This window comes from Entelurus aequoreus, linkage group LG11, assembly GCF_033978785.1.
Source record: "Entelurus aequoreus isolate RoL-2023_Sb linkage group LG11, RoL_Eaeq_v1.1, whole genome shotgun sequence".
Classification (NCBI taxonomy): Eukaryota; Metazoa; Chordata; class Actinopteri; order Syngnathiformes; family Syngnathidae; genus Entelurus; species Entelurus aequoreus.
This window is the reverse complement of record NC_084741.1, coordinates 67,188,603-67,208,602: the sequence shown is the minus strand read 5'-3', so window position 1 is coordinate 67,208,602 and position 20,000 is coordinate 67,188,603. Positions and strand designations below refer to the sequence as shown.

Sequence of the window (20,000 nt, the reverse complement as noted above, 5' to 3'; positions counted from 1 at the left end):
GAACAATCATATAAGTAAGATAATAAAACCCCCTCCCACCCCCCCGTCCTACAATTCAGTCACAGTGGATAGCAATGTACTACCTTCCTCTTCACTACAAGCAGATAGAGAATCAGCTTTTAATTATATTCTAACCTAATCCTTGATTATGGAAGACTATATGTAATATGGAAATTTGTAAATTGTTCTTTGAGGCATTTGGATATTTAAAAAAAAAAATTAAAAACGGATTATATATTTAAATAAGAAACTTGGTGCTCTAGGTCAGTGGTTCTCAAATGGGGGTATGCGTACCCCTGGGGGTACTTGAAGGTATGCCAAGGGGTACGTGAGATTTTTTTAAAATGTCTGTCAAAAAGAACTGTGAAAAGAAATGCAACAATGCAATATTCAGTGTTGACAGCTAGATTTTTTGTGGACATGTTCCATAAATATTGAGGTTAAAGATTTCTTTTTTTTTGTGAAGAAATGTTTAGAATTAAGTTCATGAATTCAGATGGATCTGTATTACAATCCCCAAAGAGGGCACTTTAAGTTGATGATTACTTCTGTGTGGAAATCTTTATTTATAATTGAATCACTTGTTTATTTTTCAACAAGTTTTTAGTTATTTTTATATCTTTTTTTCCAAATAGTTCAAGAAAGACCACAACAAATGAGCAATATTTTATACAATTTAATAAATCCGAAACTGATGACATAGTGCTGTATTTTACTTCTTTATCTCTTTTTTTCAACCAAAAATGCTTTGCTCTGATTAGGGGGTACTTGAATTAACAAAATGTTCACAGGGGGTACATCACTGAAAAAAGGTTGAGAACCACTGGTCTAGGTCAGTGGTTCTTAACCTTGTTGGAGGTACCAAACCCCACCAGTTTCATATGCACGTTCACCGAACCCTTCTTTAGTCCATTCATCCATTTTCTACCACTTGTCCCGTTCAGGGTCGCGTGGGTGCTGGAGCCTATCTCAGCTGCATTCGGGCGGAAGGCGGTGTACACCCTGGACAAGTCGCCACCTCATCGCCAACACAGATAGACAGACAACATTCACACTCACATTCACACACTAGGGCCAATTTAGTGTTGCCAATCAACCTATCCCCAGGTGCATGTTTTTGGAGGTGGGAGGAAGCCGGAGTACCCGGAGGGAACCCACGCAGTCACGGGGAGAACATGCAAACTCCACACAGAAAGATCCCGAGCCCGGGATTGAACTCAGGACTACTCAGGACCTTCGCATTGTGAGGCACATGCACTGTTTAGTTTTATTTTTACTGGTGCACAAAATGAACCATGCATGAACATCACCTCGTTCTAAGAACAAAACCAACACAGTGCATGAACTCACAACAAACTACACACCTGCAAATCAGTCAGCTATTGCCGTATCCGTAATACGCCGATAGGGAGAAGTTTTTATTTACACGATGAGTCGGGTGTGACCTCCGCCGAACCCCTGAGGCCTACTCACCGGACACCTGGTGTTCGATCGAACCCAGGTTAAGAACCACTGATCTAGGTCAATGGTCCCCAACCGTTTTGTAACTGCGGATCGGTCAACGCTTGAAATGTTTTCCCACGGACCGGGTGGGGGGGATTGTATTCCTTTTTTTTTGTCATAAAAAAATACAATCATGTGTGCTTACGGACTGTATCCCTGCAGACTGTATTAATCTATATTGATATATAATGTAGGTACCAGAAATATTAATAACAGAAAGAAACAACCCTTTTGTGCGAATGAGTGTGAATGGGGGAGGGAAGTTTTTTGGGTTGGTGCACTAATTGTAAGTTTATCTTGTGTTTTTTATGTTGATTTAATTTTTAAAAATATATATATATATATATATACACTACCGTTCAAAAGTTTGGGGTCACCCAAACAATTTTGTGGAATAGCCTTCATTTCTAAGAACAAGAATAGACTGTCGAGTTTCAGATGAAAGTTCTCTTTTTCTGGCCATTTTGAGCGTTTAATTGACCCCACAAATGTGATGCTCCAGAAAGTCAATCTGCTCAAAGGAAGGTCAGTTTTGTAGCTTCTGTAACAAGCTAAACTGTTTTCAGATGTGTGAACATGATTGCACAAGGGTTTTCTAATCATCAATTAGCCTTCTGAGCCAATGAGCAAACACATTGTACCATTAGAACACTGGAGTGATAGTTGCTGGAAATGGGCCTCTACACACCTATGTAGATATTGCACCAAAAACCAGACATTTGCAGCTATAATAATCATTTACCACATTAGCAATGTATAGAGCAGTGGTCCCCAACCACCGGACCAATTGGTACCGGGCCGCGCAAGAAATTAAAAAAAATAAATAAATAAAATAAATAAATAAAATTATTATTTTTTTAGTTAAAACAACATAAAAAACACAATATATACATTATATATCAATATAGATCAATACAGTCTGCAGGGATACACATGATTGTATTTCTTTGTATTTCTTTATTTAAAAAAATAAAAATAAAAAAATTCCACCCCCCCCCCCCGGTCCGTGGGACAAATTTTCAAGAGTTGACCGGTCCCCAGCTACAAAAAGGTTGGGGACCACTGGTATAGTGTGTATTTCTTTAAAGTTAAGACTAGTTTAAAGTTATCTTCATTGAAAAGTACAGTGCTTTTCCTTCAAAAATAAGGACATTTCAATGTGACTCCAAACTTTTGAACGGTAGTGTATATATATATATATATTTTATTTCTTGTGCGACCCGGTACCAATCGATCCACGGACCGGTACCGGGCTGCAGCCCGGTGGTTGGGGACCACTGCTCTAGGTGACCAAGTATATTATCAATATCAGGTTAAACATTTCCACTTTTTCTCATTACATTCCAAATTTTTGCTCTTTTTTTCTTACATTTTACTGTTTTTTTGTTTTTTTTTAGATAGATATGTCATTATTTGAAAATACACAACTTTAAAAAAAAAACAAATCTATCTTCTGACTTTCCCTGATGTGAACAAATAATTTTTTCTCAGGTTTCCTGCGACGCTTATCCAAAACATTTTCTGTCCTGCCTGGCCACCTTTCAAATTGACAGCACTTATTGCGTGTGTGTGTACTTGTACTTGTACTTGTACTTGTACTTGTACTTGTACTTGTATAGCGCTTTTCTACCTTCAAGGTACTCAAAGCGCTTTTGACAGTATTTCCACAGTGTGTGTGTGTGTGTGTGTGTGTGTGTGTGTCAGATGGATCTGCACTTGTCTTCTCGTTCCACTGCAGCCACCGTGTGTGACTGACGGCTGCATGATGAAAATACACGTAACGTGCTGGGTGAGGGGGGGTCAACCGTGAGCAATCGAGAGCTCAAGTGGGACCCTCTCTCGATCCGGCCACAAAGCACAGCAACAACCTGTCAACCCGCAGAAGAAATTGAAGTTTTATTTGATCTTTTTCCGCCTCCTTGTCTCATTTTTCTCTGTGGCAGAGAGCGTCGGCGTCCCTGCACCCTCGCAGCTCTCCCCCCTCTCCGCTTTATTACTTTTGGCGCCCCTGTTTGCCGCGGCTGTTGCTGTGTTGCTATGGAGACAGAAGCACATCTCCAATCGCGGTGAGTCCTTCCAGCGTTTTCCTCTGTGCGTCTTAGGGCCCCCTTGTCTGACTGACTGATGCGGCCTCAGACATCTTGTTGTATTGAATCTGACCCTATTTCCTCCCCCTGTGTGTGTGTGTGTACCTACAGCTATTGAGCAGTCCCTGTCCATGCATTCAGGCGAGGCGGAGAACATCTATGAGAATCCCGAAGATGTCAGACAGGTGATAAAATTGGGCCATTTGGCAGCACTCAACACCCTCTGATGAATTTGCTTCGCCATTCGCCCGCTCTTTGTCTCCCCATTTGTCTGTCTCGCCTCTGCTTTACCGTGTTGTTGTGTTCTCCCACCGCCGTCTCGCCTCCCTCACTTGCTGTTCATTAAAGATGTTTTCCTCCCCGCTCGACAGGTGGCTCCTCCGGGTTCGGTCTACATGGTGAGTTACTGCATAACAAAAACACACACACATACCACCTTTTCTGGGGGAAAAAAATCCCTTTAAAGACATTTACCGTATTTTTCGGACTATAAATCGCACCGGCCGAAAATGCATAATAAAGAATGAAAATAGCATATATAAGTCGCACTGGAGTATAAGTCGCATTTTGGGGGGAAATTAATTTGATAAAAGCCAACACCAAGAATAGACATATGAAAGGCAATTTAAAATAAATAAAGAATAGTGAACAACAGGCTGAATAAGTGTACGTTATATGAGGCATAAATAACCAACTGAGAACGTGCCTGGTATGTTAACGTAACATATTATGGTAAGAGTCATTCAAATAACTATAACGTATAGAACATGCTATATGTTTACCAAACAATCTGTCACTCCTAATCGCTAAATCCCATGAAATCTTATACGTCTAGTTTCTTACGTGAATGAGCTAAATAATATTATTTGATATTTTACGGTAATGTGTTAATAATTTCACACATACACTACTGTTCAAAAGTTTGGGGTCACATTGAAATGTCCTTATTTTTGAAGGAAAAGCACTGTACTTTTCAATGAAGATAACTTTAAACTAGTCTTAACTTTAAAGAAATACACTCTATACATTGATAATGTGGTAAATGACTATTCTAGCTGCAAATGTCTGGTTTTTGATGCAATATCTACATGGTGTATAGAGGCCCATTTCCAGCAACTATCACTCCAGTGTTCTAATGGTACAATGTGTTTGCTCATTGGCTCAGAAGGCTAATTGATGATTAGAAAACCCTTGTGCAATCATGTTCACACATCTGAAAACAGTTTAGCTCGTTACAGAAGCTACAAAACTGACCTTCCTTTGAGCAGATTGAGTTTCTGGAGCATCATATTTGTGGGGTCAGTTAAACGCTCAAAATGGCCAGAAAAAGATAACTTTCATCTGAAACTCGACAGTCTATTATTGTTCTTAAAAATGAAGGCTATTCCAGAAAATTGTTTGGGTGACCCCAAACTTTTGAACGTTAGTGTAAGTCGCTCCTGAGTATAAGTCGCACCCCCGGCCAAACTATGAAAAAAACTGCGACTTATAGTCCAAAAAAATACGGTATTTTTTATTTAATTGTTTTTATATTGTTTTACTTTCTTTTATATTCAAGAAAATGTTTTTTTATTTATTTATCTTACTTTATTTTATTTTTTGAAAAAGGACCTTATCTTCACCAGACCAGGTTGTCAATTAAATTAGATTGTTTAAAGGGTTCTTAAAACCAGGTCCAGTCCAGATTATGTCCAGGTCGGACTCTGCAACACACACATTCATTTATGTACACTCAAATTAGGGAACACAACAACAGATTGCATATAATTTATAAACAAAATTAAAATGTCAAAATAAGCATTTGAGGACTTCCCATCTTTTTTTAATGTTTTTTGGCATCATTATCGGTTTCAACCATATACATTTCTAAAGTTAAAAAATACTGAATACCGTATTTTTCGGAGTATAAGTCACTCCGGAGTATAAGTCGCACGTTTCAATCAATCAATCAAAAAGTCATTCAAATAACTATAACATATAGAACATGCTATACGTTTACCAAACAATCTGTCACTCCTAATTGCTAAATCCCATGAAATCTTCTTCCTCGGTGTCGCTTCTAAACAACTCTGCCAACTCCAAAGGTAGACAATGCGCCGCCTCCTCTTGCCGTTCTCTGCTGCATATTTCACTACGTCCAGCTTGTAACCTGCAGTATATGATTTCCTTTTCCGTGCCATTTTTGTTCAGCCCTTCTCAGTTTATAAGTTACCGCCAATGTTGAAACGATCCATTTTCATAGGTACAGAAGTAGTAGCAGGTAGCATCTTTTTTTTCACAATGCACTTCTGCCATGACCCACAATGCACTTCTGCCATGACCCGCCCCCCGCCGAATTTTTATTGGTTGACGTGTGTGTGTGTGATGATTGCTGATATACGTCTAGTCCAGGGGTCGGCAACCCAAAATGTTGAAAGAGCCATATTGGACCAAAAATACAAAAACAAATCTGTCTGGAGCCGCAAAAAATTAAAAGCCATATTACATGTGTCATGAGATATACATTTAATTAAGAGGACTTAAAGGAAACTAAATGACCTCAAATATACCTACAAATGAGGCATAATGATGCAATATGTACATATCGCTAGCCTAAATAGCATGTTAGCATCGATTAGCTTGCAGTCATGCAGTGACCAAATATGTCTGATTAGCACTCCACACAAGTCAATAACATCAACAAAACTCACCTTTGTGCACTCATGCACAACGTTAAAAGTGCGGTGGACAAAATGAGACAGAAAAAGAAGTGGCATAAAACACGTCCTAGAAAGTCGGAGAAAGTTATACATGTAAACAAACTATACGGTGAGTTCAAGGACCGCCAAAATTAGTAGGACAAAACGGCGCTCGCCAAATACTCGAATCAGTGAAGCATGTTTAATTTAAACAGTGTGATTTATAACAATTAGGGAGGTTTGTGTCATGTTTGTCCTCCTACAGAAACCATACTAAAACAAAAAAATAGATTTTTTTTCCCCTCATCTTTTTCCATTCTTCATACATTTTTGAAAAATCTCCAGAGAGCCACTAGGGCGGCGCTAAAGAGCCGCATGCGGCTCTAGAGCTGCGGGTTGCCGACCCACGGTCTAGTCTCTTACGTGAATTAGATACATAATATTATTTGATATTTTACAGTAATGTGTTAATAATTTCACACATAAGTCGCTCCTGAGTATAAATCGCACCCTGCGACTTATAATCCAAAAAATACGGTAGCCGTCATAATCAGTATATTTCACTAGACTTCAGCGTTAAAGGTTTAACTCTTCTTCTGATGCCACCACTGAAGGGTACCAGTGGAAAAGTGTAACGATAACCATCACAGCAAGCAGAAGACATTGATACAACGTAGGGTTGTACGGTATACCGCTATTAGTATAGTACGTGATACTAATTAATCATATTCGGTACTATACCGCCTCTAAAAAATACCTGTCCCCCACCCGTGTCATTGCTGGCTTGCGAGCAGACGAGCATGTTCAGCAGCGCACAATCACGGAGTACTTACAAGTAGACACAGTGTGTAGACAGAAAAGGGAGAATGGACGCATTTTGGCTTAAAAACTAACGATAAAGGTGAAGTTATAACACTGAAATGCCCTCAGGAAGAGGTGCTTTAAGACATGGCTAGCTAGCACGCGGCTAAAGTCCATCCACAGTGTGCAGTGTTTTAGCTACTTCTAAATCACTAATCCTCAAGTTTCACTGCAATAAGGCGCTTTTGGTAGCCATCCACAAGCTTCTGCTTGAATTTTTGACCACTCCTCTTGACAAAATTGGTGCAGTTCAGCTAAATGTGTTGGTTTTCTGACATGGACTTGTTTCTTCAGCATTGTCCACACATTTAAGTCAGGACTTTGGGAAGGCCATTCTAAAACCTGTATTCTAGCCTGATTTAGCCATTCCTTTACCACTTTTGACGTGTGTTTGGGGTCATTGTCCTGTTGGAACACCCAACTGCGCCCAAGACCCAACCTCCGGGCTGATGATTTTAGGTTGTCCTGAAGAATTTGGAGGTAATCCTCCTTTTTTATTGTCCCATTTACTCTCTGTAAAGCACCAGTTCCATCGGCAGCAAAACAGGCCCAGAGCATAATACTACCACCACCTTTCTTGACGGTAGGAAAGGTGTTCCTGGGATTAAAGGCCTCACCTTTTCTCCTCCAAACATATTGCTGGCTATTGTGGCCAAACAGCTTAATTTTTGTTTCATTTGACCACAGAACTTTCCTCCAGAAGGTCTTATCTTTGTCCATGTGATGTCAGATGAAAATGTGCTCCAATCACTTTATCACAAAAAAACAAGAGTTGTAGAAATTATTGGAGACTCAAGACAGCCATGACATTATGTTCTTTACAAGTGTACAGTATGTAAACTTTTGATCGCGACTGTAAGTGCTTACTGTGGCTTTGCGTAAAATGAGGCTTTATTGCTGGCTGTATGTACACTACCGTTCAAAAGTTTGGGGTCACCCAAAAAATTTTGTGGAATAGCCTTCATTTCTAAGAACAAGATTAGACTGTCGCGTTTCAGATGAAAGTTCTCTTTTTCTGGCCATTTTGAGCGTTTAATTGACCCCACAAATGTGATGCTCCAGAAAGTCAATCTGCTCAAAGGAAGGTCAGTTTTGTAGCTTCTGTAACGAGCTAAACTGTTTTCAGATGTGTGAACATGATTGCACAAGGGTTTTCTAATCATCAATTAGCCTTCTGAGCCAATGAGCAAACACATTGTACCATTAGAACACTGGAGTGATAGTTGCTGGAAATGGGCCTCTATACACCTATGTAGATATTGCACCAAAAAACAGACATTTGCAGCTAGAATAGTCATTTACCACATTAGCAATGTATAGAGTGTATTTCTTTAAAGTTAAGACTAGTTTAAAGTTATCTTCATTGAAAAATAAGGACATTTTAAAGTGACCCCAAACTTTTGAACGGTTGTGTATATTTTAATTAGGGCTGTCAAATTATAATTTTTTAAATCAGATTAATCACATTTTGGAATTTGGATTAATTATGATTACTCGATTGTATAATTAAAATTAGTTTAGGAAAAGACCCCAATATTTGTACACACATACTATTGTATGTCATCCAGGAACGTTTTTTTAACGTTTCCCTTGAATGCATGCTTATAATTTGCACACAATTTTGTGACAGTTTCATCCAAAGTCCAGTCAGGCTGTATTTTGGAATGAAATTTTCCAGCGAGCACACAGGCGGAGTATCTTCACTCATTTTTGTACACATGTATGCGCCGATCTGATCACTGACTGTATAGCAGTTAAGATAAAAGAGTTTGTAAATTCAAAATAATCTGCATGATTAATCTAACTGTGTACATGATTAATGCAATACTTTTTTGTGATTAATCACATGAGTCAACTCGTTAATTTTAACAGCCCTAATTTTAATACTTGACATTTTTGGTTTTGTTATGTTTGTTAACAAAGAAAAAATACTTATATAACCCCTTTTGACGAATGTAAACAAGTGTGTGTCTGATCTGCAGTGTGTCAGTGAGTAAAACATGTAATGTCATCATTTCACAGCATTCATGTCTTCACTTCATAATGTGAGCTACGTCAGAAAGAAAGGGTTATTCGAACAAACAAAAGATGTAGACAAGCAAAAAAAGTATTATTTCAGTTTTAAATAGCAACACATTGTTCATGTGCTGACAAAACAAGCTTACAGTGGTTTGTTAGGGTCGAAATAAGCTATGGAAATAAATGCTAACAAAATGAGTAACTCCTACTCGGGTGAGTGGCGAAACCAAGCAGTCTAGTTGCGAACGATTGAACGCCCAGAGATACACTACCGTTCAAAAGTTTGGGGTCACCCAAACAATTTTGTGGAATAGCCTTCATTTCTAAGAACAAGAATAGACTGTCGAGTTTCAGATGAAAGTTCTCTTTTTCTGGCCATTTTGAGCGTTTAATTGACCCCACAAATGTGATGCTCCAGAAACTCAATCTGCTCAAGGGAAGGTCAGTTTTGTAGCTTCTATAACGAGCAAAACTGTTTTCAGATGTGTGAACATGATTGCACAAGGGTTTTCTAATCATCAATTAGCCTTCTGAGCCAATGAGCAAACACATTGTACCATTAGAACACTGGAGTGATAGTTGCTGGAAATGGGCCTCTATACACCTATGTAGATATTGCATCAAAAACCAGACATTTGCAGCTAGAATAGTCATTTACCACATTAGCAATGTATAGAGTGTATTTCTTTAAAGTTAAGACTAGTTTAAAGTTATCTTCATTGAAAAGTACAGTGCTTTTCCTTCAAAAATAAGGACATTTCAATGTGACCCCAAACTTTTGAACGGTAGTGTAGGTGTCACAAGAATAAATTGGGAACACCTGGTCTGAAACAACCATTTAATGCAAATGTGATAGAATCAACTAGATTAATTGTTATAATCATTATTATTATTATTATTACATTATTGTTATTTAATTAAAATGTATTTTTATTTTACTATTTTTTCCCCATTTGCTTACACACAATTTTACTAACTGTGTGTCTTTTTTCAAAAGATATACACACCTCTCCAAACACCACATTCAATTGTCTTAATTCCTAGATTATTTGCAAAATGACACACTTGGGTCAAAACATATGGCCATTCGTCAAAATAAAGCAAGCATTTGTAAAAATGCAGTTTTATTGTCATCTCACTCACACAGACTTCAAATGATAAGACACTATTGGACTGAGTTATCCATAACCATCAATCAATCAATCAATCAATGTTTATTTATATAGCCCTAAATCACAAGTGTCTCAAAGGGCTGCACAAGCCACAACGACATCCAGCCCACATAAGGGTAAGGAAAAACTCACAACCCAGTGGGATGTCAATGTGAATGACTATGAGAAACCTTGCAGAGGACCCCCCCCCCCCCCAGTCCAGTCCATAGTGGATCTAACATAATAGTGAGAGTCCAGTCCATAGTGGGGCCAGCAGGAGACCATCCCGAGTGGAGACTGGTCAGCAGCGCAGAGATGTCCCCAACCGATGCACAGGCGAGCGGTCCACCCCGGGTCCCGACTATGGACAGCCAGCACTTCATCCATGGCCACCATAACAGGGATAAATACAAAACACATTTGTAAAAAAAAAACTATTTTACTATAAGAAATCACATGTTTGGGGCATTTTTAGCATATGTGATGACTGATTACTGTAATTTGATCAGATACATTGGCAAATCCATAGCAATCGTCATTGTTTATTTTAAGTGGGCCTATATGTAAGGACCTAAAGAGAAAGTAAAAATATCCTGTAATCTTTTCAAGAACTGCTCAACTTATTTATTTATTTACTTATTTTATTTCAATGAAATGTTTATGTCTCGTTTTTATTCTTGTATCTCATGTTGGTCCCAGGCAAACAAAATGACACTAAGGCCATTGGAAACTTTGCACAAACAATCGCTCAAAATCCTTGACCGAAAATCACAACACCACCATCACTGTTTAGTTCTCCAAAAATATAGATTGTTAAATTTTGCTAACATTCAAAGATTAGCATCAATACGAATGGCCCATCGAATCCTAAACAACACTGCACCAGCGCCACTTGAGCACTTTGTCCAGTTTACATCTGCAGTGACAACTAGCAAAACACGAGCCTCCACCAGGGGGCAGTGTAGCTTACCCCGATGTAAAACATCTTTTGCACAATCAGCCTTTTCATATAATGCGATAAAGGAATGGAACGACCTCACAACAAACTTGAAAAGTCCAAACAGATTACTCTTCATTCACAAATGAAGTTAAAAAGTTACACTACCGTTCAAAAGTTTGGGGTCACTTTGAAATGTCCTTATTTTTTAAGGAAAAGCACTGTACTTTTCAATGAAGATAACTTTAAACTAGTCTTAACTTTAAAGAAATACACTCTATACATTGCTAATGTGGTAAATGACTATTCTAGCTGCAAATGTCTGGTTTTTGGTGCAATATCTACATAGGTGTATAGAGGCCCATTTCCAGAAACTATCACTCCAGTGTTCTAATGGTACAATGTGTTTGCTCATTGGCTCAGAAGGCTAATTGATTATTAGAAAACCCTTGTGCAATCATGTTCACACATCTGAAAACAGTTTTGCTCGTTACAGAAGCTACAAAACTGACCTTCCCTTGAGCAGATTGAGTTTCTGGAGCATCACATTTGTGGGGTCAATTAAACGCTCAAAATGGCCAGAAAAAGAGAACTTTCATCTGAAACTCGACAGTCTATTCTTGTTCTTAGAAATGAAGGCTATTCCACAAAATTGTTTGGGTGACCCCAAACTTTTGAACGGTAGTGTACTTTGGAGCAATCAAAGCTGCTCACACGGTCACTGAGGTGGGCACTACAACTTAATGCGTATTACATTTATGCATGAGAACATTTTGTTGTAAACTGTGAGGTGTGTGTGTTAAAATCATGGTTGTTCTTACAAATGATGACAGATGTGAACAAGAGCATGTATTGTCTACCTGTGATGATGTAAATGAGATGTGGTTGTATTGTATAATAGGAATGTTTAAATGAAAGGGCATTTTATGACTTTTCTTAATTTGAATACATGCTACAGTATAATTTCATTGTTATAATTTTATTGCAGGATTTTTGTATCTCTTTAATTTACATAGCCAGGGACTATTAGCGATTGAGCTATAATCTGGTGCAGAACATATCTGTCTTTGAGCTTAATGTCTCCGTGCATTGTCCCTTCAAATAAAGGGACTAAACTAAACAATGATGCTGCAAACTGAAAATATTTCGTTTTACCTCAGTCAGGTAAAGTAACATATCACAGTAGTCAACAATGACATGCAGTACAAATATAAAAAGGTTTGACAAAAAATCTGGAGATAAATAAAAATGACAGCATAGAGTATATAGGCTGCATGTGCAGACTTAGGCAACAGCAACTCTATGAAAGAACATACTCAAAAGCCTCAGTTACTGATTCTAATCATCACCTGCCCGTCTAGCTGGATCAGGCCATGGTATCTCACCCACATCACATGTGCAAGATGGGAAGGTGTGTGTAAAGCATTGTGTGGAATATTTCGCAAAAACTGTGAAGCAGAGTCTATGCCTAATATTAGGCAAATCTGCACAGTGCTTTTGCTTACTGTGTGTAGACTTTGTTAACTGTGAACATTTAAAATTTAGTGTGTAAGAAATTGGAAAAAAACTGTAAAATGTGTATGTATTTTAAAGAAAAAGGTGTTTTAGTAATTAATATTTTAAAGATGTACTGAACAACATCAAAATGATGTGGATGGAACGTGTCCAACGTTTGATATTGAAGCTGTTCCCCAGTTAAACATCCCAAGGAAAATCTAAGAGTGAGTACACGGTTCAAGTTTGAATGCACAGTACAGATGTTAGCTTCTTTTTACAATTAATGACAGTTTGCGACGAGGAAATGTACACCAAAGGATATAGTACGACAATATGACATCGCATCTGATGATAAATTATTATTGATTCATTTTGAATGACATCAAGCAATATATTTCATTCAGTTATTGCTTAAGCCAGTGTTTTCAACAAGTACCACCGTAGAAAACACTTGGCTCTCCACAGGCCCGGCCCTAACCAATCTGGCGCCCTAGGCAAGATTTTAGGTGGCGCGCCCGCCCCCCCACATCGGCAGTGAAGTGTATATACTCACAAGAAACCGAATAGCTTTGTCTTTGACCTTTTTTTTAACTTAAAGAAAGCAAATTAACAATCAGAATAGTTAACAAGATGAAAAAAAATATGGATAAATAAATGAATACAAAAAATAAAAAATGAATATATGAAATACAATATTTTTTACATACATAAACACAAAATAAAACGTGTCAACAAGTTGCATAAAATAAATTAAAAATACAATATAAATAAGGCACTGCACAAAACAAGATATCAAACCAGTATGACTTTAACAACTATATTACAAAAAAAGGGGATCCTACAGAGTTCTCTATTTGTGCTTTTTAATATTGCATTAACTAGAATGACTTACAAATTACTGTACACCAGGGAGTACTGTAATTACCTAACGTTACATTATTATTTTCCATAACAATTTAGCCCCCTCCACAATATTAACCCGACGTTAAAACAGAACTAGCTATTTATTGATTAGCAATTGCCGAATCATGTAACATTAGCTTAATGCTAAAAATACAGGTTACTATCACATTCTGTAACAGACAAATAATTTCATGTAGGCTAACGTTACCTACCTGCTACCTCTGTCTTTTTCTCCTTTCTCCCCTTCTTTTCTCCCCTGGGCACCTGACAGTTTTGGCCGTTTTGACATCTTGTGTTGATTTTTTTTATGTGGTGACGTCCAAAAAGAGTCATGATACGGGAAGGGAGGGGGCGCACCGTGCCGGGGGAGGGGGGGGGGGCGTAATGTTGTAACAAATAATATTTCTATTAAATAGGCTTTACTTTGCATTTTAATTAACGTGGGATTATTTTATGTATTTAGAAATAATAGTACCAACTTCTTACATTTTTTTTTTTATTTTTTCCTCCAACATTTGTGGCACTGGCGTGGCGCCCCCTGATGGACGGCGCTCTTAGCATTTGCCTATACGGCCTATGCCACGGGCCGGCCCTGGCTCTCCAAGTGCCACTATAATGACCAAAAATTCAAATACAGTTGCATAGTACGCCTAAATTTTGATTAAAAAAACCCGCAGAGGTTTTATTTACAAAGTGTATTTAATATTTTTAGCCCCTGTAACATTACACAGTTTGAACAGTAACACTGTGTTGGAATATTTAATTGATTTTTTGGTGTGCCATTCCATGGAGCCTGCCTACCATAGTGGTACAGTTTAAAAATCACTGGCTTAAGCTACATTTTGCATGTACAGTTTTTCTGAATTGTTTGTCCTCTTTTTATCCATCTATTCATTTTGTCATGTTTTTAAATTACAATTATTTTATGGTTATTAATTAAGATGTAATTGTTACTTATTTGTATACAGTATTTATTTATTCATTTAGTTTTCATTGTTAACACCTTTTCCCCCTTGTCTCTCATCACTGCATGCTATCTAGTTATTGCTACACTTAATTTTTGAGAAAATGGTTACATGTTAAATAAACACAGGAAGTTAACAGACTATCGGTAATTGCTGAAAAATGGAGGAAGGGTAGAATTACCTCTACTGCTAGTGGTGTTATTTATTTTAACTTGTTAGGCATGTTCAAAAGAAATTAAACCATTACGACCATTTAATGTTACCTAAAACATGTATTTCTTATTGGAAAATATATTTCCTAATACAAACAAATTGAATGTTTACCTGCATTTGTCCTTATCTAAGTATCACTTCATCCTGCCTTCCAATCTATCAGCCCACAGATAAACCCACAGCCTCTCATGTGTTACTTAGAAGGTCCTTAACAAATCAATCTGATAAAGAAAATAAAGTAAATATGTTGTCTCTGTCTGCAAGTTCACCTCCTTTCCTCCCTATTTCTTCTTGTATTTCAGGATTTAAAGCCAAGAAAGGATGATGTTTATAAGGAACTGGAGCGGTAAGCAAAAGCAATGTGCATGTACGTGCGCGCGTATATATACATACATATATATATATATATATATATATATATATATATGTGCGTGCGTGTGCGCATATATATGTATATATATGTATGTATATGTATATATGTATATATCAGTGTTTCCCACACATTCATTTATTTGTGGCGGCCCGCCACAAAAGAATTACGTCCACCACAAATAAAAAAATAAAAAAATAAAAAATATATATATATATATTTTTTTTTTTTTTGTCCTGTCCAGCTTCTCAGGCAAATCATATAGTTGATGTAGATGCCCATATAGGCTGTTCAGATTTACTTTACAAAAGAGAAGTGTAGGATACTTCTCTTGTTGCCTTATTTGTATTTGACCACTACTGTTTTCTGTTTATTTGTTACTGACTGTGGCAGGACACCTCTGCCTCTGTTTCACTTTATGTTGCTGGTAAATAATATGGTTGTAGTAGTAGGCTAAAGTTAAATTATTTAGTATGCACTAATTAAAGGGGCAGAGCTTTAAGAGACATTTTAGCTTTTATATTTTATAAGATATATTTTTTGTAAGAAGGCAAGGCAAGGCAAGGCAACTTTATTTGTATAGCGCTTTTCATACACAAGGCAGACTCAAAGTGCTTCACAGACAACAAAGTGAAATGAAAGAAAATAAAAGCAAAATTAAAATGCAGACAATAAAAATAAGAACAGTGCAGACGTTAAAAGTTAAAAGATTAAAAGATTTAGCTGAAAGCTAAGGTGAACATAAAAGTCTTCAGTCTAGTTTTAAAAGTAGTGAGAGTTGGGGAGAGTCTGACATCTTCAGGAAGTTTATTCCAGCTATGTGTTGCATAGTGACTGAATGATGATCTCCCTTGATTTGAGTTTACTCTTGGAACCGCTAACAGATTGCTCTCAGAAGATCTTAGTGATCTAGAGGGCTTATATAGTGGGAGCATATCAGTGATATACTTGGGCCCTAGACCATGTAGTGATTTATATGTAGAACCACAATTAATAAATATATTTCAGTCAATAACTTATTGTTCAAATCTGTATATAAATATGTACATAAAGTGTTGTAATTATATTGTAAAATGGATGGATGGATGGATGGACGTTTAAAACAAAACTGTTATTATTAATTAGTAAGTATACATTTGTTTAGCCTTTTTAGAGAAAATCATATCATTGTAGTAAATTATGCAAATTACTCGAAGGTGTCATGGTGACCACGCCCATAGCCACGCCCATAGCCACGACCCCACCGCCACAAGTATCTTGGCAGTTTATGGGAAACACTGTATATATATATATATATATATATATATATATGTGTGTGTGTGTATATGTATATGTGCGTGTATACAGTATATATGTATGTATATATATGCATATATATGTAAGTGTGTGTGCACATACGTGTGTACAGTATATATCAGTGGTGTGCCGTTTAATCCAATCATAATTCAGCTAGCTTGTTGCCAGCGCTGTATGAATTCTGCCGGTTAGACAGTTGACAGACAGTTGCGATAGCCAATCAGTTCACGAGTTGTTGACGGTAGCCCATCTAGGTAGCCTTATGCTAAAAGTGACTGTGATTGGATTGGATGACAAGTTGTAATTTTCAAAAAGCAGGAAAGGGGCACCGGAGCCATACCCGGCCAACGGAGAAATCATCGGTTCTCACTTTTTTAACTCAAAAAGAAAATGTTGAAATATTTTGTTTATTTATTTTTTCCACATTTAATATGTCCTTTACAATTATTTTAATTTTGACAGTACCACGTAAGGTATGTTTTAAATGCTGATGCGGGTTCATTGATTTTTAAATGTGCCGAAATATAGCCTGTTTTGTACACTGTTGAGGGGCTTCAATATCCAGTAGTGCACAAGTGTGTTTCTTTATAGTATTTCTCCAGCCGTGGTCATGTGGTGACATAAATTATGGTATTTTGAGGGGTATTTATTAAGGTCGGACTAAGTAGGACATCACTGAAGGCCTAGGTGGGAAACGCACAGCCCGCCACTGGTATATATGTGTGTATGTGTGTATATATGTATATGTGTGTGTGTACGTGTATGTGTGTGTGTGTGTACGCGTGTATATAAATATGTGTGTAAATGTATATATACATGTATGTATGCTGTATATATGTGTGCGTACATGCGTGTATATACTGTATTTGTATATGTGTGTGTTTGAGCTGTGTAAAGCCGTCATGCTGGCCTGCCCATCACTGTGACACTATGGCATGATATCACGTCACGCTCCGACAGGCGACATTTTTGTTGTGATTGTTGTGATTGTTGTGGTCGTGGCGTGGGCTGTCTGCAATTGTGTTGAAATCAGTGAAGAAGTGAAGAGTTTCATGTTGCTTGAGTCTTGCGTTCTCCTTACTTTGGGTGTTGTTTTTTTTACAGAAACGAGCAATGTCGGAGCTGATCACCTACAGTAACTCCACACCGTCACCTCTGCCCGCTTATATGTGCTGCAGCGGGGAGGAACACAGTGTGAACAAGATGTTATAATTGGCTTTTAGATAGCCGGAGGGGGTTGTATGTGAAGGAACTGTACTTAATTGCGGGTTTATTTTAGTTGTAATTATAGCACATAATCAGAGATGAGGGTTGTTTGGGGACCACATAGTCAGGAGAGGTTTCAAATCTGTGTGAAGTTTGCATGTTTTCTGTGCATGAAACTAAATTAAGGCCAAATGTTTTGTACTAGAAAATAGATAAGCTTTCAAATTGAAAACAAAAAATAAATCTGGGTAGAATATACATTTTATCCACTCTGGTAATTATTTCAAATTAAATATTTATTTTCATTTTTCATAAAAAAACATTTTTTTTATTATACCTGTGCTTTTTCACTTTCACAAGTTTTCTGGATTTGTTATCATATTTTTTACAGTTAAATTTTTTTTTGGTTTCACGTCTTTTTAACATTCAAATCTTTTTTTTTTCTAGATTCAGACTTTTTGTCCTGAATTTATTGTGATGGGCGGGGCCCCAACCGAGAGCGGCATGACACAATGACAGACATCTTAGCAAAAAGGATATGGTGTGTCGACTACCACGTTGCCTTCAGGGGATGTAATTTGATGATATTAATTTTTAATTTTTTTTTTCATCATGACAAGTGAGGCTCTGCCTTACCTGCCTCCCCTGACCGCATGTCCTTTTTGCTAACTTTGCTAAGGAAAGATCTGAAACCGGACAAAAAAATTTAAACTGTAAAAAAGAAAATCTGAATCTGAAAAAAAACTGTCACTCAAATATCAAAATGTATGACAATCCACATTTTTATAAATAGTTAATTGAAAATAATTACCAGAGTCAATCATAATTATATTTGACCTGAAACGTATAGACATATTTCTATTTCAAATACATTGATGTATTTTTTTAAGTTCAACATCAAAACCTGAATTTTCAGTTTCAAAAGTACATTTTCCCCAAGTACAACTCAGCATGCACAATTTGTTAAATTAGATCCTAACGTTGAGCAACTAGAACTTGACGTTGGAAAAACATGCTTTTTGAAGATGATTAATCAATGTTGGGTTCTTACGTTGATTTGACCATTGAATTTTGGCTATTTCCCAACCAATATCTTACAACACAAATATAACGGTAAAGCGACATGCTTTTTGACAACGTTTATTCAATGTCAGATTGTGACGTTAATTTGACCATTGAAATAACGTAATTTCCTAACCAACAACGTAGATCCAACCTTGGACATCAACATTGTCTCACTTTACAAATACAACTATTTTGCAACTGTGTTTCAAAGTCAGTTTTAAAGGAAGTGTATGTATAATCGTCTGCCTGCTGGCACAATACATTGATACAACACATACTAGGGACACTATTTATTTTATGATTCTTATGAATATTATATACATTTAAATTATTCATACACAGCTTTCACACACACTTATAAACACTCTAAAATTTAAACATTGGCTGGTGACCGGTACCCTGCCTGGGATAGGTTCCAGCTTACTCTAAATGGGACATTATTATTATTATTATTTTTATTTTTATTTTTATTGTTTTTTTATGTGCCTGAAAGAGTGGCAGCACATCACAGTAGCTCCTTTGACTTCCTTCAATTGACTTCATTTTTGGTATTATTCTCAACTTTTCTTGCTTTCACTTGTGGATCAATAAAGTTTGTCTAAGTCTAACAAATGGTATAGAAAGTTGATGGATGGAATTAAAGGTGAAGATGATTGTTCTGTATAAACTCATAATTGTGTTTGCATCTGAATTTGTGTAAACATTAATCGTAACATGAGTAAAAAATTATTTTCAATCCTTCCCATATTTAATTGCAGTGGCGGGCCGTGCGTTTCCCACCTAGGCCTTCAGTGATGTCGACTTCAATGATTACCTCTCAAAATATCATAATTGATGTCACCACATGACCATTGCTGGAGAAATACTATACACTAGGAACAGATTTACACTCTACTGTTCATTGAATCACATCAACAGTGTGCAAAACGGATTATTTTCTGGCGCATTTAAAAATCTATTAAAACGCATCAGCAATTAAAACATATATCGTACATTTCTTTGCTAGGCTTATGCAACTTCCGGTCAATAAAGTTTGATTCAAAGTACACTTCTCAAAGATATATTAACTGCCCTGACCACATGATGGCGACAAATACACACGTAACAATGTTAGTTAAATGATAAGCATGACAAACTTTAACAACAAGAGTTTACAACTTTTAGTTGTAACAGAACAGCTACTGTCAACAACTTGCAATCTGATTGGCTATCGCAACTGTCTATCAACTCTATGTGTTCTCAAATTGAT

The 20,000-nt window shown here is 37.0% G+C and overlaps 1 protein-coding gene across 3 annotated transcripts in view; it reads left to right on the top strand.

Annotated features, from left to right (window-relative positions):
- Window positions 1-19,526, top strand: part of LOC133660402 (uncharacterized) — a 99,742-nt gene extending 80,216 nt beyond the window's left edge. For all 3 annotated transcript variants that reach the window (XM_062063878.1, XM_062063880.1, XM_062063881.1), the window contains exons 7-11: window positions 3,447-3,569; window positions 3,702-3,775; window positions 3,962-3,988; window positions 15,117-15,160; window positions 17,585-19,526. In XM_062063878.1, coding sequence (XP_061919862.1) covers window positions 3,447-3,569; window positions 3,702-3,775; window positions 3,962-3,988; window positions 15,117-15,160; window positions 17,585-17,606 — 290 coding nt within the window. In that variant the 3' untranslated portion in view covers window positions 17,607-19,526. The remainder of the gene's footprint in view (window positions 1-3,446; window positions 3,570-3,701; window positions 3,776-3,961; window positions 3,989-15,116; window positions 15,161-17,584) is intronic.
- The last annotated feature ends 474 nt before the right edge of the window (window positions 19,527-20,000 follow it).